This window comes from Canis lupus, chromosome 4, assembly GCF_011100685.1.
Source record: "Canis lupus familiaris isolate Mischka breed German Shepherd chromosome 4, alternate assembly UU_Cfam_GSD_1.0, whole genome shotgun sequence".
In the NCBI taxonomy this organism is placed as follows: Eukaryota; Metazoa; Chordata; class Mammalia; order Carnivora; family Canidae; genus Canis; species Canis lupus.
In genome coordinates, this window is record NC_049225.1 from 399,989 (window position 1) to 425,316 (window position 25,328).

The window sequence follows — 25,328 nt, forward strand, 5'->3', positions numbered from 1 at the left end:
CATCAAAAGTATGGTACTGGCACAAAAACAGATGTGGATCAATGGAATAGAATAGAAACTCCAGAAGTAAATCCACAATTTTAGGGTTAATTAATCTATAACAAAGGAGGCAAGAATATACAATGGGGAAGAGATAGTTTCTTCAACAAATGTTTGGGAAAACTGGACAGCTACTTGTAAAAGAATGAAACTGGACCACTTATACACAAAAATAAACTCAAAATGGATAAGGACCTAAATGTGAGACCTGAAACCATAAAAATCCTAGAAGAAAACATAGACAATAATTTCTCTGATGTAGGCCATAGCAACATTTTTCTTGATATATCAACTAATGTAAGGGACACAAAAGCAAAAATAAACTACTAGAACTACATCAAAATTAAGAGCCTTTGTACAGCAAAGGAAACCATCAACAAAACAAAAAGACAACTTACTGAATGGGAGAAGATACTTTCAAGTGATATATCTAGCAAAGGGTTCATATCCAAAATTTATAAAGAATTTATACAACTCAATACCAAAAAACCCCACATAATCCAATTTAAAAAATGGGCAGAAGACCTGAATGGGAAATTTTCTAAAGACATACAGATGGCTAATAAACACATGAAAAGATGCTCAACATCCCTACTCAGGGAAATGCAAATCAAAAAGCACAATAGAGGGCAGCCCCGGTGGCGTGGCGCAGCGGTTTAGCGCTGCCTGCAGCCCTGGGTGTGATCCTGGAGAGTCTCACATCGGGCTCCCTGCAGGGAGCTTGCTTCTCCCTCTGCCTGTGTCTCTGCCTCTCTTCGCTCTCTCTGAATGAATAAATAAATAAATCTTAAAAAAAAAAAAAAAGCACAATAGAATATCACCTTATACCAGTTAGAATGGCTAAAATCAAAATGACAAGAAATAATGTGTTGGCAAGGATGTGGAAAAAAAGGAACCCTCATACACCATTGGTGGGAATGTAAATTAGTACAGCCACTGTGGAAAACAGTATGGCATTTCCTCAAAAACTTAAAAATAGAAATACTATGTGAGCCAATAATTCCATTATTGGGTGTTTACCAAAGAGAATGAGAATACTAATTCAAAAAGATATAGGCACCCCTATGTTTATTGCAGCAGTATTTACAATAGCCAAACTATGGAAGCCACCTAAGTGTCCTTCATTAGATGAATGGATAAGGAGATGTGCACACATGCAGACAGATACACACAGGAATATTACACAGCCACTAAAAAGAATAAGATCAGGCCACTTGAGAAGTCATGGATGGACCTAGAAGGTATTATGTTAAGTGAAAGAATCAGATTCAGACCAATGCCACACAATTTCACTCATAAGTGGAAACTTTAAAAAATGAATCAACAAATGAAAAGCAGAATCAGAACTATACATACAGAGAACTGATGGTTGCCAGACGGGAGGCCGTGGGAAGTTGGGCCAAACCGGTGAAGGGAAGAAGGAGACACAGCCTCCAGTTAGGGAATGAGCAAGTCACAGGGATAAATAGCAGAGTATAAGAAAAACAGTCAGTGATACTGTAATAATGACACAACAGGACACAACACTCCTTCTGAGTGCAGCCTAATGTATACATTTTTTTTTTTGAATCACCAAGTTGTACACCTGAAACTAATGTAATATTGTGCATCAACTACACTTAAAAAAAATTCTTGGGGTGCTGGGTGGCTCAGTCAGCTGAGTGGCTGACTCTTGACTTTGGCTCAAGCTGTGATCTCAGGGTTGTGAGATCAAGCCCTGTGATGAGATCCATACTGGGTGTGGAACCTACATCAGATTCTCTCTCTCTCTCTCTCTCTCTCTCTCTGCCCCTCTCACCCTCTCTCCCTCTAAAAGAAAAAAAAAAAAAAAGGTTTTTAATTTTGAGAAAAAAAGTCAATTGAATATGTCATGTTTACAGAATGCCTTCAAAGTAACACCTTGATTCACATTTGATTCAATACTAGGGATATTTAGTCAAGATGACACCCCACAAAACACCAGAACATTTATATTTTGTGTTTTCTCATTCTAGGTTTTTCATTATTCTTTTCATTTTCAATAGAAAAATAATTTATTTAAATAATATTTTTCCTGTGTCTTGTACCTGTGATTAATAATTAATAATAATGATTTTATTATTTTTAACAGGTTTTTTTGTTGCTGTTTTCAAAAAGAATAAACAAAATGTTCACTTGCAAGAAAAGAAAGCCCTTTCTTGGGACTTGCCCTAGATTAGATTTATGGTCAGATTCAGGGAGTGCTTTCACGTTCTCTCCAACTGTAAGTTTCAGGGTCACGTTTTTAAACGACATGCTCGACTTGCTCAGACTGAGTCATCACAGATTGCCCCCATAAGTCTTCTTTTCCTCCTCTCAGGCTGAATCAGTTTCACTTTCCACTTCCCTTCCCTTTCACTGAGGCAATGGCTCAGAAAGGGAGAGAAAACATTAGCTGATGGCCTCCCGCAAGCCCCTTATATAGCTGCTCCAGCGCTGATTTGAGGCAGACTCGGGAAATTTCAGAAGGAATCTGCTTGGACCCCGGTTTTCAGTTTGGAAGAGGAGCAGTTGCAGACATGAGGTCAGTGACACAGGAATGTGTCAGCGCCCTTGATCTCGGATGCAGGTTGTAAAGGCAGCTCTGGGTGCAGGCAGGGTCCTGTGTAGGTGGCTGCTCTTGGATGCAGCCTGCCTTTCTAAGTGGGGGCACTTCCTATGTCTGTGGGTTTGTTTTTTTTTCTGGTGGACACACTCCACTCAGGCTTGTGGAGCTTCTAGCTGGGAGTCTGGATGACAGAAAGGCTTGCAGGAATGTCAGACCCACTGGAGCACAGTTTGCAGATTCAAAGTTATACCTTGTGGGGATTTACTCTTTATGGGCTTTTTGGTGGTTGTTTCCTTTGAAAGGACTAAGGGGCTTTCTTCTTGCTGTTTTGAAAAAAAGTATTTCTTTTCAGCAGATATTATTAAAGATGGAATTAGTACTGCAAACTCAACTTCTGCTGAGAGGAATTTTGCTCTGAAACATTGGGTCAGTCCAAGGTGGGAACTAGAAGAAACAATTCTTACAGATGGGCATTTTCCCAGAAATCTTATAGGAAAACAAAACAAGAAGCTTAGGGTTTGTTTTTATTTCTCTGCTGAGAGCTGAGGAGCAGTAACCAATCTCTCTTCAAAACATAGTGACCTAATCTTTTTTAATACTGATGTAATCTCTGAGAGACTCCTAACTCTGGGAAACAAATTAGGGGTGGTGGAAGGGGAGGTGGGCGGGGGGTGGGGGTAACTGGGTGACGGGCACTGAGGGGGGCACTTGATGGGATGAGCACTGGGTGTTATTCTATATGTTGGCAAATTGACCACCAATAAAAAAAAAATACTGGTGTAATCTCTAGTGATGGAAAGCAGGTCAGTGGTTGCCTGGATGGGAGAGGGGGTTGGGGCTGGCTAGGAAGGTACACTGGGGAATCTTTGGGGATGATGTAAAGTCTATAAGGAGATAGTGGTGGTGGTTGCTTGGGTATATACACCTGTCAAAATTCACCAAGCTCTACACTGAAAATGCGTGCATTTTATTGTATGTAAAGTATAATCTTAGCAAACTTGGTTTTTTATTTCTTTTTTTTTTTAAGATTTTATTTATTTATTCATGAGAGACACAGAGAGAAAGGCAGAGACATAGGCAAAGGGGAGACTCGACCTGGGATCATGACCTAAGCCAAAGGCAGACACTCAACCACTGAGCCACCCAGGTGCCTCACAAATTTGGCTTTTTAAAATGCATGTAGATATCCTTAAGTCCTGCCATTAGATGGAGCTAAGAGAAGAACAAGCTGTTCCCATCAAACACCCTTGGGGACCCCAGTGACCACTCAGGGAGTGAGGATTAAGAAAGACCCCCCACACACCCCCCACCCCAGGCTCCCAAGTGCTCTGTGGCTTATATTTGGGGATGTGCTGGCTAAGAGGAAGTCACTATCAAGTGCCTCGGGTTACATTTTTCTAAACATTTATCTCCATGAGTAGAGTTGACCAGAAACCTTGGCCCTGCCCAGCGCCTTGTTAGCCAGTTTGCCCAAGAAGCTTTATGGTGACCTGTGTTTGAGTGTGTTCAGAGCCACTGACCTGAGGAAGTCTGGGAGTGCAGAGGGCTCTTGGACCCTGGTAAACTGATGTCCACATCAAGCTGCCCTGTTTGCAGAGACTGTAAGGACAGGGGCAAGTGGGGCTGCTTCTCCCCAGCTGGGCTGAAAATTGCCAAAGTGGAAAAGCACTTGAGGAGACCCCAGCACCTGCTGGCTGGCTGATGGGTTCCCTCCTCTGCCCCACAAAAAATTCACTTAAAACTACAGCATGAATATGCCAGTGATTGTGGTGGTGGTAACAATGTCTGCGTGGTCAGCAGTTGGTAGTGCCACTCTGTTAAGTCCTTTACATGTTCATATTGCCATCCCAGTAGCCCTAGGAAGGAAGAACTGTGATTTTTTTTTTATTAGTCTCATTTTCTAGATGAGCAAACTGGGGTCCAGAGGGCGAGTTACTTGCCCAGGAGATTAGATGTAGGAGCAGGATCATTAGTGCTAGGCATCTCATAGCTCTGTGTGTAAAGCCCAAGAGGGTGGAGTGTCTTAATGATGGACTGTCTTAATGCTTTTCATGATGCTCACTTTATTTTTTTTTTTAATTTTTTTTTTTATTTATTTATGATAGTCACAGAGAGAGAGAGAGAGAGAGGCAGAGACACAGGCAGAGGGAGAAGCAGGCTCCATGCACCGGGAGCCCGACATGGGATTTGATCCCAGGTCTCCAGGATCACGCCCTGGGCCAAAGGCAGGCGCTAAACCGCTGCGCCACCCAGGGATCCCCATGATGCTCACTTTAGAGGATTAGAAAGGACTAAAAGGTCTGGGCCCTCAGGATCCCAATTTGGAGAACAAGGACCACTGTCTTTGGCAGAGACTCACTCTGTAAAGTGCACAGTGCCATACCCTAGATGAACGAAAAAGTGGATCTCCCCAGGGCATAGTTTCCTATAATTTGGATAGAAGGAAAAAGTAAATTCATTCAAGGCCATTTTGAATATAAGTAAATGAGGCTTAGGACACCATGTAAGAAATATTCCAGAGCTGGTGACAGATAGAAATCCAGATGTCTTGTGGTCATTCTCTATTCTAGATTGCCTGACTCACCGGTTAATACACTACATTATCTCTGACAGGTACATGGGAAACCGCTTTTCAAAATCCTCTTGAAAGGATGCTTCTCAAAATGTGGTACAAGGGCTTCTGCAGGTACAGAGTTCCCAGGGGCTTGTACAAATGCAGATTCCTGAGCCCAAGCCCACCCCCAGACTTCAACAGAAGCTCTGGGAATAGGGCCTGGATATATAATGCCTTTTCTCAAACCTCCAGTTTGTGAGGAGCCCTGTTCCCAGGGGAGGGTGACCTCAGCTCTGACACATTCAGTTTCAGTTTCTCCTCGAAGGGAATCTAGATAGCATGGCATCAGTTTCGTTGTCATTTCCTGTTTGATAAAAGCACAGACCTCAGGGCTAGCTTTCTGGGTAAAAGCCTTTTGGCATTTGCTTCCCATCCACAAGGAGAAAGAAAATCAGCCTGGACCCCAGCTTTTCAGAATTGAGAGAAATAGCCAACATGCGGTAAATATGCCCTACTTTTCTAATAGAAAGTTGAGAATTTCTCACAAATCTTGTTCTTGCATGCAGCTTCCTGAACTATGCTGATTCAGGGCTTGCTTATAGATTAAATACATATTTATCTAATTTGATAGTAAAGGTATCTTAACAGCGCATGCATTTTTAGTTCTGTGGCCATGTCTGATTTACAGACACTGAAGGAAGTGTTCCCAGGGGAGCTGGAACTGGCAGATGGGAAGGACAGGAGCTGAGAGAGCCCAAAGGGAAAGCATGCTCAGATCCCTTTGGCACAATCCCATCAAAAGGGCTGGGGCCCCCCCAGAATAGTTACTGGAGGTCCAGGTCCCTCTTTTGTTTCTCCTGTGAAAAGGCTAAATCAGTGGGTTTTCTTGTGGTAGCTGTGGTTCTTTCAAAAGCATGCTTAGTTCTCTGCAAATGTGCTAAACACTAAGTCAGCACTGCAAAACTCCAGTTCATAATGAGGTTGCTTTTGCCCAGGAACTTGCTCTTTCAGAACTGAGAAATATGTTAAAGGGAAGGAAGAAATACCACCCAAAAATGTGCCACTTTGGCTTGTCAGTTATTTTGAGCCAAAGGCAATCGAGACCCAGCAGACTCCTGGAAAACTTTTACCACTCCCTTAACTGCCTGAAAGAATTTAGATGTGGGGCCTCCCCGCAAAGGCTGCTGTTATCAGAAATAACTTTTTATCTGAGAGACTTGCTTGCACAGCAGGACAAAGGTAGATTATCAACCATCTGCACTGGTTTTCCTGGGAATCCCTCCTCATTGCTTTGAATTTCCAGACCCCCATTCAGTCAGCTGAAGATGAAACCTGAGCCTCACCTACCTGCCTGCCTCTGGGTCTTATACTTTAATGGGGCTCCTACACATACGAAATGGATTTTTTTCTTTCCTGCTCATCTGTCATGTCAATTTAACTATTAAGACTAGCCAAAGAACCTATAGCAGTAGAAAACAATTTTTCTGGACTGGTAGTGTCTACCTTAGGCATCCTCTTACTGATCTGACATCATCCACAGGTATCCCAAATGGTAGCAGATGGCCTGTATCCCAACAGATCTGAGTCCTCTGATAGAATGCAAATTAGCAGGCCCTGCATTCTGAAATCCAGATCAGAAACAAGGCCTAGAAAAAAAAAAAACATATTTAAAGAGGACCACAGGTACCTTACCTACACATTAAATGTTCCCTCCATTGTTTGTATGTAAATATGAGTGAAGGACATCCAAAGTGAGTGGAGATGGGGTGGCATGGGAAATGATGAGGAAGCAGAAGTCAAGCTGAGGAGAAAGCAGAGCAGACACCCAGCACCCACCCCCCAGGTGGGATTTGGGTGACATTCCTCAGGCACTCCTGGCTGCCCTAAAGCTAAGGAAAGGAAAAAACAAATAGTTGACTATAGAGATCACAATCCTACAAGATATGAATCTCCCTCAGTTTACCAATGTCTTAGTAATTCATGAGAACAAAGCATTTTTATCAATAACCTAGCTTTCAAAAGGAAATGTAGATAAAATTAAATGTCCTTATAACCTGCAGCCCATTGATGGATACTTGAAGCTGTTAGAGTGTCCTGTTCCTCCAGGAAGCTCTCAACTATCTTAATGTTAATGACTTGCTAGAAGGGAAAACAACCCTAACTGACTATGGCAAGGCTCTGATATCCTGTAAGATATGAAAATCTTTTTGAAACTTCCTTTATCTTTACCTTCCCCCAACCCCAAAGTCTATAATCAGGCACCCACAACCCCAGGGCAGCTTTTCCTGCCCATGGGTCCTGTCCGCACCCCCTCCTCCCCCGGGGCTTGAATAAAACCGAAGACTTTTTTTTTTTTTTTTTTTTGCACCGAAGACTCAAGAATTCTTTCTTGGCCCTTGGCTCTGAACCTCACCCCATCAAACTTCACCTATATCCCAAAACTACATCATTTGGTTCCCTGACTAGGAATCGAATCTGCATTATGAAACTATATCAGAAGAACTTTGATACAAAGTAAGACTTGCCCATTTAGGGGCTGTTTTAAGATGAAAAACTGGCCACTGGCAATCTCTGCCAAAAAGGGAAGTCTTCTTGGAGCCTTACTGCTCACTCACAGTGTGGTGTGAGCCAAATCATCCGAAGACCTGGTACAAATGCAGACCTGGATCCAGTAGGGGTGGGATGCTGCCTTTTTAACAACCCCCTACAGATCCAGGTCTGTATTTGTACAAGGTCTTTGGGTGACTTGGCCCCTGTGCACGTCAAAGCACTGCTCTGGAGAGTTCTTTGGCTCACTTTCTGAAGTGATGGGCTCCCTGGGTTGTGCCTGTTCTGACCAACTCATTGGGCATGAGGTCTGCCTGTCCCTGCACAAGGTCAACAGGAGCATAACTAGAGTATCCCTTGGTATAAGCTGCCTCAGTAATTCCCTGGAAACTCCTATTCTTATCATATGAGGTAAGAACTCTTTCCAAAGATTTCAAGATTCTACTCAAGTAACGGCTTTGACTAGGCCCTGGAAGAAGTAGCATCTACGCTGGGGTCTGTGGGTAATGCCAACAGGCTGTCACCACCCAGGGAGATGAGTGGGAGAAGCACAGAGTATCCGTGGGTTAAATCCAGGTATTTCCTAAGGACTGGTACTGCTGGTTTTATCTGCTTTGGCCAGAAAAACCTCATGGCTGCAGCTGGAGGCCATGAGAAGTCTCTTCCTGGGCCAGAGGGACTCCCACCTCCCAGGGTTTTTCTAGACACAGAATCTCCAGATAGGAAGGGCATTCAACTCTCCATGTTTCACCTGAACTTAGACATTCTCTTTATCAAGTTTCTGCAACAGTCATCCTACCTGCTTGCTTTTTTTCCCTTTAAATATCTGAATTTAATTATTGCTCAGTAATTTCATAAATTTCATACATATACATACAAAGAGTGTTTAGAGCAACTTTGAAAAACACATATGAGCTAAATTAGTAAGTGAGGAAGCCTTGGCAAATGGGTGTTAGTTTTAAAAAAGACAAGTGGGGGCACCTAGGTGGCTCAGTGGGTTGAGTATCTGACTTGGTTTTTGGCTCAGGTCATGATCTCAGGGTGGTGGGACTGAGCCCCATGTCAGGCTCTGCACTCAGCAGGAAGTCTGCTTGAGATTCTCTCTCTCCCTCTCCCTCTGCTCCTCCTCACACGCGCTCTCTCTTTCTCTAAAATAAATAAATAAATAAATAAATAAATATTAAAAAAACAAAGAAAAGAAAAGATGCCTGATTTGACTTCAGGCTTCTTAAATTTTAAGATTTGCTTTGTGGCCTAACATAGGATCTGTCCTAGATAATGTTCCATGTGCACTTCAGAGGACTGTGTATTTTGCTGCTGTTGGATGGAGTGTTCTGTGAATATCTAAGTTCATTTGGTCTATAGTGTTGTTTAAGTCCCATGTTTCTTTATTCATTTTCTGTCTGGAGAATCTATCCACTGTTGGAAAGGGATGTGACAGTCCCCTGCTGTTACTGTATTGTTATCTATCCCCCTGCAGGTCTATTAATATTTGCTTTATATACTTAGGTGCATAAACATCCTATTCTGGGACTGACTGCTTTGTCATTATACAATGACTTTCCTTCCCTCTTTGACTTGAAGTCCATTTTGTCCAATATAAGTGTAGCTACCGCTGCTTTCTTTGGTTTGCATGAAATACCTTTGCGTCCCCTCCTTTTCCGTGTGTGTGTGTGTGTGTGTGTGTCCCAAAAGCAGAAGGCAGCATGTGTTCTTTTATATGCATTCAACCATTCTATGTTTTTTGATTGGAGAATTTAGCTCATTTATATGTGAAGCAATTTTGGATACTTATAGACTTATTATTGTCCTTTTGTTCATTGTTTTCTCCCCACTTGACAATCCCTTTGCTTCCTTCCAATTCCCTTACTCCCTCTGTGATTTAATGCTTTTCTGTATTAGTAGCATGCTTGTATTCTTTTCTCTTTACCTTCTTGTGTATTTAATACATATTTTTCCTTTGTGGTTACCGTGACACTCAAATAAAGCATCTTATATTTATAACAAACTATTTTAAGTATATAACTTAGGGTTTTTTATTTTATTTATTTACTCATGAGACACACAGAGAGGCAGAGACATAGGCTCTATGACTTAGGGAGAAGCAGGCTCCCTGCAGGGAGCCCAATGTGGAATTTGATCGCAGGACCCCAGGATCACAACCTGAGCCCAAGGAGATGCTCAACCACTGAGCCACCCAGGCGCTGCTATAACTAAAGTTTGAATGCATACCTTTTTAATCCTCCTGCCCTGACATTTGTGTTTCTGATGTCACAATCTGTATCTTTTTACATTGTCTATATATTAACAAATTATGGTAGTTATAGTTATTTTTTAAGAACTTTATCTTTTAATCATATTGCATTTATAAGCAATTTACCTACCAAGGCAATGGCATTTTAGGGCAAATCTCCTGAATGCCAGCTCTAAGTTTCTCCTTCTTCTTCTTCTTCTTCTTCTTCTTCTTCTTCTTCTTCTTCTTCTTCTTCTTCTTCTTCTTCTTCTTCTTCTTCTTCAGATTTTATTTATTTATTCATGAGAGATACAGAGAGAGAGAGGCACAGACACAGGCAGAGGGAGAAGCAGGCTCCATGCAGGGAGCCCGACGGGGGGATCGGGTCTCCAGGATCACACCCTGGGCTGAAGGCAGGCGCTAAACCGCTGAGCCACCCAGGCTGCCCTCATGTTTCTTCTTATCAAGATATCAGGACTCCCTGTCCAATATACTTTGCACCAAATTTTACTTCGGGGTGGTGGGGAGGGTATCAGGTATTGAATATCTAATCAAATTCAAAACCTACAGAGGAAGGCTTATGATACCAATTTAATATCAGTTTTCAATAGATTTTATAATTATGAAGCCACTTAAATAGTTGGCTATCTCCCTGAATAAACTGCCCTTTGTTACCATAAATTTCTTAGCATGGCCAGCTCTAGCATTCATAAAGTGGTGGTATGGATGGAATATCTGTAAGAGTTCAATCCACAAGGCTCTCTTATGGGTTCAGTAACATTGAGTGAGTTTTTCTGCTTGCCTTACACATCATGAGCCACTGCAATCTCCTAGAGCTTATATATGACAGGGTTAGAATATGTTTCATCTTGGAGAGAGAATCTTTATCAGTAACTGCTTAGAAATGTAGTCTGGTAAGATCCCTCTGGTTTACTGATATGTCAACCTGCATCACCACCATGGGGAAAAATAAGAAAGTGTTATCAAACTGGCAAGGTGGTTTCTGGTTTTGTTGCAGCAAAAACATCCAAAGTCACCCGCCCTTCTGTAGGCTTACTGAGAAGCTAGATGAATACTCTCTACCAATCCTTAGAATGTTCACCTATCATTTCCAGGCACCTAACCCTACAGATACATTCTACTGATCTGAAACTCGTGCCTTCCCTCTTCTCTCTACATGCCCTAATTGGGCAATCAGCAAAGTTAACTAATCTTGAAACATGGAAATGACTTTATCAGTCCTTAATTGCATAACAGTTATAAACATATTTGTTCAGTAATCATCTTTGTAATTTTCTCTTAATATAACTTTTCTAATAATTGCTACCCTGAGTTATGATCTCTAGTCCTTCAAACAGGGCAGCTAGAATCACCAGGTGAAGCCAAATTGGAAAGCCCTAGAATGGAGACAAAAGACAATGGCATTGTGGTTCTCTAGCCAGGGACCAAGAGAATGGAAAAGACTACCAAGACTAGAGGCCCACACATAAAAACATATCTAGATAGATAGCAACATCCCCCTCTTCCTTTGCCTTGAGTCAATTCTCTCGCCTCTGTGTCTTTGGCTTACATGAGCTTTGCCAGAGAAACACAGAAGCTAGAGCAGAGCGTTTGCATCAGTGGTGTGTGGGCTGGTGCTGATCCATAGGAAACTGCAAATAAACTCACTGGCTCCTCAGTGAGCAAAATGTATTTTGACCAGTTAAAGGACTTCCCTTCATTCTGATTATATTTTTTACTTCTTCAGTGATGATAAAAATGATTCTTTCCTTCTCTCTCTCTCTCTCTCTCTCTCTCTCTTTCTTTTTAATAGTGTTGGTGAGCATAGGTGGTTGGTATCTTTTGGGATACATTTTCTCCCAATGTCATTGTTTTGCCAAATAAGCTGGCAGATCTATTTGGCTCATAACCTTTTTTCTGAAGTTGTGCTAGTATGTGAAATCTGAAACTAGGAACAGTAACTGAGTTTCATGATTTTTGGAGCTTCTTTCCAATCTCATGGAACCTACTGGTAAGAAAGAAGGAACACAACTCAATAAAACACCTCCCAAGCCCCAGGCAAATATTGACATGAGAACACACTTTGAGAACTCCATAACTTATTTAACTAAATAAAGCAAATGGTCTCTCTTGGTGTCCTCCAACTACAAAGCTCAAATTTGTCAATTTTGTTTGTTTCTCAAAACAAATTCATTCTGTCTGGGGATCTGGCCTGTGTCAAGGAGACTGCATAAATCAGGCTGAAACTGAACCTCCAGGGGTCTGTGTGTGTGACTGTAGGGAGATGGTGGAGATGCTGAAGGGGAAGGCTCAGTCTCACAGTATGGTGGCAAACACCCCTGACATTTTGTTTCTCTACATGGCTCTTATTAAAAATAAAAATAAATAAAAACTAAAATAAGATGTTATTTATTTATCTATTTGACAGAGAGAGAGAGAGAGAGAGAGAGAGACACAGAGAGAGAACAAGCAGGGGGAGCTGCAGGCAGCAGAAGAGGGAGAAGAAGACTCCCCACTGAGCAGGGAGCCTGACATGGGGTTGCATCCCAGGACCCCAAGGTTATGACCTAATCTGAAGGCAGATGCTTAACCAAGTAAACCACCCAGGGGCCCCTCTATGGCTCCTTCTAACCAGTCTGGGAGCTCCTAGGCCAAAGGACCAGGATAACTAACTTTTATTTTTCTTAGCATCCTTCAAAACTAACCAAGTGACACAAAGGAGTGGCCCTATAGAGGGTCGCTGGATAGCTGCATCAAACTAGCCCAGAATGTGAAGGCTGAGCAGTGACTTCTAATGGAGTGGGACAAGAGATCCCAGTACCTCTCCCTGCTGTGCTCTCCTCCCATCCACCCCAATTGCCCTGCATGTCTGCCCGCACACTGGAAGGGACGTGCTCCACGGATTCTTGTACAGACCACAGCAATTGGAGGTGAAGCCAGGAAGCAAGAGGAAGAGTACCTCCTCTACTGTCTAGAAAAACTTTAGGGGTGGATTAGTCAGCACTCTCCTGAAAAACAGAACTAGTAGGAGATACATATATGTACATTTAAACTGCTAGGTGATGGCAGGCCCCATCCACCAAGACTGGGGAGACAGAACAGGCATTTGTTAAAGGCAGTTGTTCCAGACTCTTCCATGTGTTTACTGGCCAAGAAGTAGACTCTTCTGATACCATAATAGAGGAAATCAGTCAGCCTACTCCAGAGTTCAGGCTTCACGAAGGCCTTTTCTTTTCTTTTTTTTTTAATAAAATAATTTTTATTGGTGTTCAATTTACCAACATACAGAATAACACCCAGTGCTTATCCCGTCAAGTATCCCCCTCAGTGCCCGTCACCCACTCACCCCCACCCCCCGCCCTCCTCCCCTTCCACCACCCCTAGTTCGTTTCCCAGAGTTAGGAGTCTTTATGTTCTGTCTCCCTTTCTGATATTTCCCACACATTTCTTCTCCCTTCCCTCATATTCCCTTTCACTATTATTTATATTCCCCAAAGGAATGAGAACATACACTGTTTGTCCTTCTCCGATTGACTTACTTCACTCAGCATAATACCCTCCAGTTCCATCCACTTTGAAGCAAATGGTGGGTATTTGTCATTTCTAATGGCTGAGGAATATTCCATTGTATACATAAACCACATCTTCTTTATCCATTCACCTTTCGATGGACACCGAGGCTCCTTCCACAGTTTGGCTATTATGGACATTGCTGCTAGAAACATTGGGGTGCAGGTGTCCCAGCATTTCATTGCATCTGAATCTTCGGGGTAAATCCCCAACAGTGCAATTGCTGGGTCGTAGGGCAGGTATATTTTTAACTGTTTGAGGAACCTCCACACGGTTTTCCAGAGTGGCTGCACCAGTTCACATTCCCACCAACAGTGCAAGAGGGTTCCCTTTTCTCCGCATCCTCTCCAACATTTGTGGTTTCCTGCCTTGTTAATGTTCCCCATTCTCACTGGTGTGAGGTGGTATCTCATTGTGGTTTTGATTTGTATTTCCCTGATGGCAAGTGATGCGGAGCATTTTATCATGTGCCTGTTGGATATGTCTATGTCTTCCTCTGTGAGATTTCTCTTCATGTCTTTTGCCCATTTCATGATTGGATTGTTTGTTTCCTTGGGTTTGAGTTTAAAATGTTCTTTATAGATCTTGGAAACTAGCCCTTTATCTGATACATCTTTTGCATATATCTTCTCCCATTCTGTACGTTGTCTTGTAGTTTTGTTGACTGTATCCTTTGCTGTGCAAAAGCTTCGTATCTTGATGAAGTCCCAATAGTTCATTATTGCTTTTTTTTCTTTTGCCTTCAGGGATGTATCTTGCAAGAAGTTACTGTGGCCAAGTTCAAAAAGGGTGTTGCCTGTGTTCTCCTCTAGGATTTTAAAGGAATATTGTCTCACATTTAGATCTTTCATCCATTTTGAGTTTATCTTTGTGTCTGGTGCAAGAGAGTGGTCTAGTTTCATTCTTCTGCATGTGGATGTCCAATTTTCCCAGCACCATTTATTGAAGAGACTGTCTTTCTTCCAATGGATAGTCGTTCCTCCTTTATCTAATTAGTTGGCCATAAAGTTCAGGGTCCACTTCTGGGTTCTCTATTCTGTTCCATTGATCTCTGTGTCTGTTTTTGTGCCAGTACCACACTGTCTTGATGACCACAGCTTTGTAGTACAACTTGAAATCTGGCATTCTGATGCCCCCAGCTATGGTTTTCCTTTTTAAAATTCCCCTGGCTATTCAGGGTCTTTTCAGATGCCACACAAATCTTAAAATAATTTGTTCTAACTCTCTGAAGAAAGTCCATGGTATTTTGATAGGGATTGCATTAACGTGTAAATTGCCCTGGGTAACATTGACATTTTCACAATATTAATTCTGCCAATCCATGAGCATAGAATATTTTTCCATCTCTTTGTGTCTTCCTCAATTTCTTTCAGAAGTGTTCTATAGTTTTGAGGGTATAGATCCTTTACCTCTTTGGTGAGGTTTATTCCTAGGTATCTTATGCTTTTGGGTGCAATTATAAATGGGATTGACTCCTTAATTTCTCTTTCTTCAGTCTCATTGTTAGTGTATAGAAATGCCACTGACTTCTGGGCATTGATTTTGTATCCTGCCACGCTACCGAATTGCTGTATGAGTTCTAGCAATCTTGGGGTGGAGACTTTTGGGTTTTCTATGTAGAGTATCATGTCATCGGCAAAGAGGGAGAGTTTGATTTCTTCTTTGCCAATTTGAATGCCTTTAATGTCTTTTTGTTGCCTGATTGCTGAGGCTAGGACTTCCAGTACTATGTTGAATAGCAGTGGTGAGAGTAGACATCCCTGTCTTGTTCCTGATCTTAGGGGAAAGGCTCCCAGTGCTTCCCCATTGAGAATGATATTTGTTGTGGGCTTTTCTTAGATGGCTTTTAAGATGTTGAGGAATGTTCCCTCTATCCCTACACTCTGAAGAGTTTTGATCAGGAATGGATGCTGTGGGTTCTCAGGCAAGATGGCGGAAGAGTAGGGTCCCCAAATCACCTGTCTCCATCAAATTACCTAGAAAACCTTCCAATCATCCTGAAAATCTATGAATTCAGCCTGAGAATTAAAGAGAGACCAGCTGGAATGCAACAGTGAGAAGAGTTCGCGCTTCTATCAAGGTAGGAAGACGGGGGAAAAAGAAGTAAAGAAACAAAGGCCTCCAAGGGGGAGGGGCCCCGCGAGGAGCCGGGCTGAGGCCGGAGCGAGTGTCCCCAGGACAGGAGAGCCCCGTCCCGGAGACGCAGGAGCTGCACCGACCTTCCCGGGCGGAAAGGGGCTCGTGGGGAGGTGGAGCAGGACCCAGGAGGGCGGGGATGCCCTCGGGCTCCCCAGGACACTAACAGAGCAACTGCGCGCCCAGGAGAGTGCGCCGAGCTCCCTAAGGGCTGCAGCGAGCACGGCGGGACCCGGCGGGACCCGGAGCAGCTAAAGGGGCTCGGGCGGCGGCTCCGCGGAGGGGGCTGCGCGGCCCCGGGAGCAGCTCGGAGGGGCTCGGGCAGAGGAAGAGGCTCCGTGCGGAGGGGGCTGCGCGGTTCCAGGAGCAGCTCGGAGGGGCTCGGGCGGCGGCTCCGCGGAGGGGGCTGGACGGCCCCGGGAGCAGCTCGGAGGGGCTCGGGCAGAGGAAGAGGCTCCGTGCGGAGGGGGCTGCGCGGTTTCAGGAGCAGCTCGGAGTGCTCGGGCGGAGGCTCCGCGGAGGGGGCTGCGCGGCCCGGGAGCGCGAATCCAACAGCGCAGGCTCCGGAGCACAGGGCGCCGGGACACAGCCCAGGATCCGGCCTCCCCCGGGACAGGCAGAGGCCGGGAGGGCCCAGGACGCTCCTGCCCCGAGCTGAGCAGATCAGCGGCCCCGCCCCGGAGCCTCCAGGCCCTGCAGACTGAGTTCCTGCCAGAGCTGAATCCAGGTTTCCAGAGCTGCCCCGCCACTGGGGCTGTTCCTCCTGCGGCCTCACGGGGTAAACAACCCCCACTGAGCCCTGCACCAGGCGGGGGCACAGCAGCTCCCCCAACTGCTAACACCTGAAAATCAGCACAACAGGCCCCTCCCCCAGAACACCAGCTAGACTGACAAATCCAGGACAAGCCAAGGGACTTAAAGTACACAGAATCAGAAGATACTCCCCGGTGGTTCTTCTTCTTTTTTTTTTTTTGTTTTGTTTTGTTTTGTTTTGTTTTGCTTTTTGATTTGTTTCCTTCCCCCACCCCCTTTTTTTCTCCTTTCTTTTTCTTTCTCTTTTTCTTCTCTCTTTTTTTCTTTTCGTTTTTTTTTCTTCCCTTTTTTTTCCTCTTTCTCTTTTCTTTCCTTCTTTCTCTCCTCTCTTTTTCTCTTTTTCCCAATACAACTTGCTTTTGGCCACTCTGCACTGAGCAAAATGACTAGAAGGAAAACCTCACCTCAAAAGAAAGAATCAGAAACAGTCCTCTCTCCCACAGAGTTACAAAATCTGGATTACAATTCAATGTCAGAAAGCCAATTCAGAAGCACTATTATACAGCTACTGGTGGCTCTAGAAAAAAGTATAAAGGACTCAAGAGACATCATGACTGCAGAATTTAGAGCTAATCAGGCAGAAATTAAAAATCAATTGAATGAGATGCAATCCAAACTAGAAGTCCTAACGACGAGGGTTAACGAGGTGGAAGAACGAGTGAGTGACATAGAAGACAAGTTGATAGCAAAGAGGGAAACTGAGGAAAAAAGAGACAAACAATTAAAAGACCATGAGGATAGATTAAGGGAAATAAACGACAGCCTGAGAAAGAAAAACCTACGTTTAATTGGGGTTCCCGAGGGCGCCGAAAGGGACAGAGGGCCAGAATATGTATTTGAACAAATTCTAGCTGAAAACTTTCCTAATCTGGGAAGGGAAACAGGCATTCAGATCCAGGAAATAGAGAGATCCCCCCCTAAAATCAATAAAAACCGTTCAACACCTCGACATTTAATAGTGAAGCTTGCAAATTCCAAAGATAAAGAGATGATCCTTAAAGCAGCAAGAGACAAGAAATCCCTGACTTTTATGGGGAGGAGTATTAGGGTAACAGCAGACCTCTCCACAGAGACCTGGCAGGCCAGAAAGGGCTGGCAGGATATATTCAGGGTCCTCAATGAGAAGAACATGCAACCAAGAATACTTTATCCAGCAAGGCTCTCATTCAAAATGGAAGGAGAGATAAAGAGCTTCCAAGACAGGCAGCAACTCAAAGAATATGTGACCTCCAAACCAGCTCTGCAAGAAATTTTAATTTTAAGGGGGACTCTTAAAATTAAAATTCCCCTTTAAGAAGAAGTTCAGTGGAACAGTCCACAAAAACAAGGACTGAATAGATAACATGATGACACTAAACTCATATCTCTCAATAGTAACTCTGAATGTGAACGGGCTTAATGACCCCATCAAAAGGCGCATGTGTTTGAGGTCCTTCCAAACTTCTTGTTGTGATTTAGTTCTAATTTCAAGGCATTATGGTCCGAGAATATGCAGGGGACAATCCCAATCTTTTGGTATCGTTTCAGACCCGATTTGTGACCCAATATGTGGTCTATTCTGGAGAAAGTTCCATGTGCGCTTGAGAAGAATGTGTATTCAGTTGAGTTTGGATGTAACGTTCTGTAGATATCTGTGAAATCCATCTGGTCCAGTGTATCATTTAAAGCTCTCGTTTCTTTGGAGATGTTTTGCTTAGAAGACCTATCGAGTATAGAAAGAGCTAGATTGAAGTCACCAAGTATAAGTGTATTATTATCTAAGTATTTCTTCACTTTGGTTAATAATTGATGTATATATTTGGCAGCTCCCACATTCGGAGCATATATATTGAGGATTGTTAAGTCCTCTTGTTGAATAGATCCTTTAAGTATAATATAGTGTCCCTCTTCATCTCTCACTACAGTCTTTGGGGTAAATTTTAGTTTATCTGATATAAGGATGGCTACCCCTGCTTTCTTTTGAGGACCATTCGAATGGTAAATGGTTCTCCAACCTTTTATTTTCAGGTTTTAGGTGTCCTTCTGTCTAAAATGAGTCTCTTGTAGACAAGAAATAGGTGGGTCCTGCTTTTTTATCCAGTCTGAAACCCTGCGCCTTTTGATGGGGTCATTAAGCCCGTTCACGTTCAGAGTTACTATTGACAGATATGAGTTTAGTGTCACCATGATATCTATTCAGTCCTTGTTTTTGTGGATTGTTGTACTGAACTTCTTCTTAAAGGGGAATTTTAAGAGTCCCCCTTAAAATTTCTTGCAGAGCTGGTTTGGAGGTCACATATTCTTTGAGTTACTGCCTGTCTTGGAAGCTCTTTATCTCTCCTTCCATTTTGAATGAGAGCCTTGCTGGATAAAGTATTCTTGGTTGCATGTTCTTCTCATTTAGGACCCTGAATATATCCTGCCAGCCCTTTCTGGCCTGCCAGGTCTCTGTGGAGAGGTCTGCTGTTACCCTAATATTCCTCCCCATAAAAGTCAGGGCTTTCTTGTCTCTTGCTGCTTTAAGGATCTTCTCTTTATCTTTGGAATTTGCAAGCTTCACTATTAAATGTCGAGGTGTTGAACGGTTTTTATTGATTTTAGGGGGGGATCTCTCTATTTCCTTGGATCTGAATGCCTGTTTCCCTTCCCATATTAGGAAAGTTTTCAGCTAGGATTTGTTCAAATACATATTCTGGCCCTCTGTCTCTTTCGGCGCCCTCTGGAACCCCAATTAAACGTAGGCTTTTCTTCCTCAGGCCGTTGTTTATTTCCCTTAATCTATCTTCATGGTCTTTTAATTGTCTCTTTTTTCCTCAGTTTCCCTCTTTGCCGTCAACTTGTCTTCTATGTCACTCACTCATTCTTGCACCTCGTTAACCCTCGTCATTAGGACTTCTAGTTTGGTTTGCATCTCATTCAATTGATTTTTAATTTCTGCCTGATTGGATCTAAATTCTGCAGTCATGAAGTCTCTTGAGTCCTTTATGCTTTTTTCTAGAGCCACCTTAGCTGTATAATAGTGCTTCTGAATTGGCTTTCTGACATTGAATTGTAATCCAGATTTTGTAACTCTGTGGGAGAGAGGACTGTTTCTGATTCTTTCTTTTGAGGTGAGGTTTTCCTTCTAGTCATTTTGCTCAGTGCAGAGTGGCCAAAAACAAGTTTTATTGGGAAAAGGAGAAAAAGAGTGAGAGAGAAGGAAAGAAAAGAGAAAAAGAAAAAAGAAAAAAGGAAGAAAAAAAGGAAAAAAGAGAAGATAAAGAGAAAGAAAAAGAAAGAAAGGTGAATAAAAGGGTAGGGGAAGCAATCAGAAATCAAAAAGAAAAAAAAAGAAGAAGAAAAAAACACGGGGGAGTATCTTCTGCTTCTGTATACTTTAAGTCCCTTGACTTCCCCTGGAACTTGTCCGTCCAGCTGGTCTTCTGGGGGAGGGGCCTGTTGTGGTGATTCTCAGGTGTTAGCACTTGGGGGAGCTGCTCTGCCCCTGCCTGGTGCAGGGCTCAGTGGGGGTTGTTTACCCCGTGAGGCCCCAGAAGGAACAACCGCAGTGGCGGGGCAGCTCTGCAGCCCTGGATTCAGCCCCCGCAGTAGCTCCGGAGCTCTCTGTCTGCAGGGCCTGGAGGCTCCGGGGCGGGGCCGCTGATCTGCTCAGCTGGGGCAGGAGCGTCCTTGCTGTCCTGGGCCCTCCCGGCCTCTGCCTGTCCCGGGGGAGGCCGGATCCTGGGCTGTGTCCCGGGGCCCTGGGCTCCCGGGCCTGTGCTGTTGGATTCGCGCCCCGCCCCGCAGCCCCCTCCGCGGAGCCGCCCCCGAGCCCCCCCAGCTGCTCCGGGTCCCGCGTGCGCGCTGCAGCCCTTAGGGAGCTCGGCGCACTCTCCCGGGGCGCAGTTGCTGTTACTGTCCCCGGAGCCCGAGGGCATCCCCGCCCTCCTGGGTCCTGCTCCACCTCCCCGCGAGCCCCTTTCCCCCGGGGAGGTTGGTGCAGCTCCTGCTCCTCCGGGACGGGGCTCTCCTGTCCTGGGGACACTCGCCCCGGCCTCAGCCCGGCTCCTCGCGGGGCCCCTCCCCCTTGGAGGCCTTTGTTTCTTAATTTCTTTTTCCCCGTCTTCCTACCTTGATAGAAGCGCGAACTCTTCTCACTGTAGCGTTCCAGGTGGTCTCTCTTTAAATCTCAGGCCAAATTCGTAGAGTTTCAGGATGATTTGAAGGTTATCTAGGTAATTTGGTGGGAACAGGGTGACTTGGGGACCCTACTCTTCCGCCACCTTGCCCCTCCTCCTCCACTAAGGCCTTTTCTTCAGATTCTACCTGAAGGTTAAGACAGGATGGACTCTGGGATGGAGAACTCTTGGCTGTCCTGTCATCAGTTCTGCCTTGCACTAGAGCCATCAACTTTGCTCAGATCAAAAGTAGGCAGGTAAACATAGTGGCCTTACAATGTTCTACCCCAACTGCTTTTTCTGTGACTTTGTATATTTGTCAATAGCAAAACCGAGCTGGATCTTTAGCTTTATTCCCATTTCTTTATACAAGAGTCTTTATATAATTGGACATATTTTTTGGTTTTCCTCACAGAGAATTTTAACCCTCTTTTTATTCTTTCTACAACAATTTCTACATATACTTAATTTTGCCTACTTTTTTCTCTACTTTCCAGTAAAATAAAGGTTAAAGATTCTCCCTACTGCTGGTTTAAAATGTGTGTGTGTGTGTGTGTGTGTGTGTGTACACACAAAAAAATGAAAAAGAGAGATTTGTTATCAGGAGTTGACTCACATGATTATGGAGGCTGAGGATCATAACCATGGTCCACTGTCCACAAGCTTTAGACCCAGGAGAGCCCATAATGTAATTCTAGTCAGACTCCAAAGGTAGAACTAGAGGTATAATGCCGTAAGCTCTAGTCCAAGTCTGAAGGCCTGCGAACCAGCAATGCCAACAGTAAAAGCTCCAGTCTAAGGAGAGAAGACCAATGTCCAGCTCACACAGCCAGATAGACAGAATTCACACTTCCTCCCTTTGTGTTCTACTCAGGCCCTCAGCAGACTGGGTGGTGCCCATCCACTCCTGGAGGGCAGTCTGCTTCCACTCATTCTCCTGAGTCAGCTGCTAATCTCTCTTGGGGACATGGTCACAGGCACCCAGAACTCATGTTTAACTAGACATCTGGGCATCCCACAGCCTGGGCAAGCTGACCCACAAAATCAACCTGTAATTGCATCCCGGGGTGAGGTGCCTGGCAGGAGCACATCACAGTGACCATGTTTATTTTCTCCACAGTGAGGTCAACAAGAATTCTCTGGAGAAAATCCTTCCACAGCTGAAGTGCCATTTCACATGGAACCTACTTAAAAAAGATGGTGTCTCACCTGATCTAGAAGATGCAGTGTGTCACCAGATTGAATTCTTAAACACTGAGTTCAAAGCTACAATGTACAACTTTTTGGCCTACATAAAACACTTAAGTGGTCACAACGAGGCAGCCCTGCAGTGCCTAAGGCAGGCTGAGGAGCTGATCCAGCAGAAGCACTCTGATCAAGCAGAAATTAGGAATCTGGTCACCTGGGGTAACTATGCCTGGGTCTACTATCACCTGGGCAGATTTGCAGATGCTCAGATTTATGTGGACAAAGTGAGACAAGTATGTGAGAAGTTTTCAAATCCATATAGTATTGAGTGTTCTGAGCTCTACTGCGAAGAAGGGTGGACACGGCTAAAGTGTGGAGCAAATCACAATGAAAGGGCCAAAGTGTGTTTTGAGAAGGCTCTGGAAGAGAAGCCCAACAACCCAGAATTCGCTTCCGGACTGGCCATAGCAATGTACTGTCTGGATAATAAACCACAGAAGCCAGTCTCCATCAACATTCTGAAGCAGGCCCTTGAGCTGAATCATGACAATCAGTACATCAAAGTTCTCTTGGCCCTGAAATTACAGAGGATGAATGAAGAAGCTGACGGGGAGCAGCTGGTTCTGGAGGCCTTGAAGAACGCTCCTTGCCAAACAGATGTCCTTCGTAATGCAGCCACATTTTACCAAAAAAAAGGTGACCTAGACAAAGCTATTGAATTGTTTCTAAGGGCATCGGAATCCCTTCCAAACAATGGTTACCTCTATCACCAGATTGCATGCTGCTATAGGGCAAAAGTCAAACAAATTCAGAATACAGGAAGATGTGAAGCTAGTAGGAACAGAGAAAAGATTGAAGATCTAAAGAAGTGTGCTATTGACTTTGTGATTAAAGCTATTGAGAAGGGAGTAGATCCTCTGTATGCATATGCTGATATCACTGATCTCCTGGAAACAGAACCATATTATCAGGTAGCTTGCAGTAAGGAGCTCCCCAGCACTGAGAGGCAACAACCCCACCAGCACTATCCCAATTTTCAGGGGCATCAGGGGAAGGGGAAGTCTGAAGACACCGCTACCCAACATGATTTGGAGGATTTCCCCACAAGAGCAAAATCAACAGAGGAAGGAAAGACAAAATACTCACCACAGAACATGGCTGGAAATCAGCTTCCACAAAATGCACCGAATTCTTGGTATCTCCAAGGATTAAAACACAAGCTGAATGGAGAGCTACTGCAAGCAGCTGAGTGTTATGAGAAGGAGCTGGGCTATCTCTTAAGGAACAGCCCCACAGGCATAGGCAGCTTTTTCCTGCTGTCTTCTGAGCTTGAAGAAGGTGGTGAGGCAGTGGGTGAGGGCCCGTGCAATCCCATTCTCAGAGCTCCTGAGCCCTGAGCTGAAATGCAGAGGAGGGACAGGAGCACTGTCCAGGGACCCAGGACACTCCGAGATGGCTTTAGAGGACATTTGTAGAGTTGCTTCCTCATATCTGTCTCCCCTGTCAGTCTCAGCCATGCACACCCTTCTAGTCTGCAGGCCTTACTACATACACAATTACCAGTGGAAACGGCTTCAGGGCTGTGTGATGCTGATTAAGTCTTAGTTTGCACTCAGGTCATCAGATATCCCCCATCTCTGCCCTGTTTACCAAGGCAAACAGCTGGCTGCCGCCTGCCAACAGCTCTCCTGTCCCATTGCTATCTAGCCTTTCAGGGTGGGACCCCTGAAAGACCACCTTTTGACTAACCCTAGAATATACTTTATCTCTTACTCTTGGCTCCAGCCTTGTGTTTATATAAATTGATTGTGATACTCTGATAAATATGTATTCTTGACAGTGATGCTACAATAAATTTTAAAATCTTGACTCAGGATAGAAAGCAATTGTGTGGTTTGCATTGTGACTGTGAGTGATATTCATTCCTAAAATTTCTCTTTGGGACACTGTCTAGGGACAGTGGGTCATTGCTACAGCCATATACCATACTATTCTCAACATGCCCCATGTTAGCACCAAGGAGGAGCTGGCCTGCCTTTAGCCATGGGAGCTGTGACTCTTGTTCTAGTCCAGGGGCCTTGGCTGAGCCCATGGCCAAGTTGGCAGCTACTGCTACTGAGCAGGGTTGCTATGCAACCAGAAATACCTGGGCAGTGGCCTCCCTAACAATGTGTAAGGGGCACCAGTACAAGGCTAGCTATAGAGACAAGGATCTTCACCTTCCAAAGCAAATGAAAATATTCAAGTATCCTCCCAGCTGGAGAAACCCTTAGTGCTGTCCATCATGCAGCTAAGAGGTCTACTGAGAGCTCTATCGACCTCTCCTCAACCCACAACAATGCCTGTGTTCATATGCTTTTCTACTGGTATCATCAATTGTCTATGTGCAGAGGAAGATTGTTATGTGCCAATTCCCAGACAAGACAGAGGGACCGGCATTCCCATCTCCTTTGTAAGTGGAAAGTTCAGAAACTGGACTCTTCACTCACATAGAAGGGGAATTCTGGGAAGGTTCTTTCTAAGTTACATTGGCTAAAAAAACAGCTGACTTTGATGAGGGTGCCCCCCATCCCTGAATTATCTGCTGGCTCCAACAAGGCTGAGAGAGCAGCCAGTGCCCAGCAGTCAATTGTTAACTCCTGGCCAGCCTTAACCTAGAGCAGCACTATCTTTTGTATCTGGTTCCTGAGGAGTTGCTGGGCCCAAACAAGGAATATTACAATGAAAACCAACACTGAAAGCATGGAAGAGCATGGAAGGGTAGCTGGGGGCAAGGTGGAGACTGTCCATAGCTACAGCTTGGGGTTAGCTGAGGATCTGCCTATCTATGTGCAAGCACACATGCTCAAGGACACAAAAATTCTGAATAGTAGTGGTAATCAGGGAGATTGGAGGTTTCCCCAACAGGGATACCTCATCTCATCCCCAGAAATGACACACAGCTGACTCCTAAGAGGATCATGGATACCACCCAGGCTGTCCCCCCATGCTCAGAGTCCCATACGGTATTGAGGCTCCTGACCTACATATCTATGCCATGATTTATTTTGCTGCCTAGATGATTTTTATTGAAAAGATGCCTCTGCATCTACAATCTACCATTGTCTGAAGGGAATACCCAATCTGCACTTCCTTGTATGTAACCCTGACCTCACACAACTCTGCCTCTGGAGACCTAGAGGGAATAACATAAATTGCTAGTTTTCATAGACATCTACTCCTTCTTACTACGTGGGGCCATACCCAAACTTACCCAACTAGTAAACTGGTGGGTACTGAGAACTTCTAGACCTATGCCATTTTACCACCTAGGCTGTGGGCAGGCTTGACTGATGGCCACACAGCATGTCCCAGCAGATTCCAGGGCTGTCCACAAAAGAGAGTATTGGAGGACTGTGTGTGTGGGTGTCAGTCTCCACAAGGGAAATCATGGGCTCCTCCCCTCAAGCTTATCAGCTCCAGGGTATCAGGAACCCTGACTCCTTGACTCACAACTGTATGCCTGAAATGAACTAGGCTCTCAGAAAATTTTGAGGAATATAGGAA

The 25,328-nt window shown here is 44.4% G+C and overlaps 1 protein-coding gene across 2 annotated transcripts; it reads left to right on the forward strand.

The window, feature by feature from the left end:
- Window positions 1–2,341: 2,341 nt before the first annotated feature.
- On the forward strand, window positions 2,342–23,664 carry IFIT3 (interferon induced protein with tetratricopeptide repeats 3). Of its 2 annotated transcripts, none has more exons than XM_038533776.1 (2): window positions 2,342–2,581; window positions 21,715–23,664. In XM_038533776.1, exons 1-2 carry the CDS (start codon window positions 2,577–2,579, stop codon window positions 23,177–23,179), a joined length of 1,470 nt encoding a protein of 489 aa, XP_038389704.1. In that variant the 5' UTR covers window positions 2,342–2,576; the 3' UTR covers window positions 23,180–23,664. The 2 variants fall into 2 exon arrangements, with proteins under 2 accessions (XP_038389704.1, XP_038389705.1); XM_038533777.1 differs by lacking the exon at window positions 2,342–2,581 and adding an exon at window positions 5,515–5,659.
- The last annotated feature ends 1,664 nt before the right edge of the window (window positions 23,665–25,328 follow it).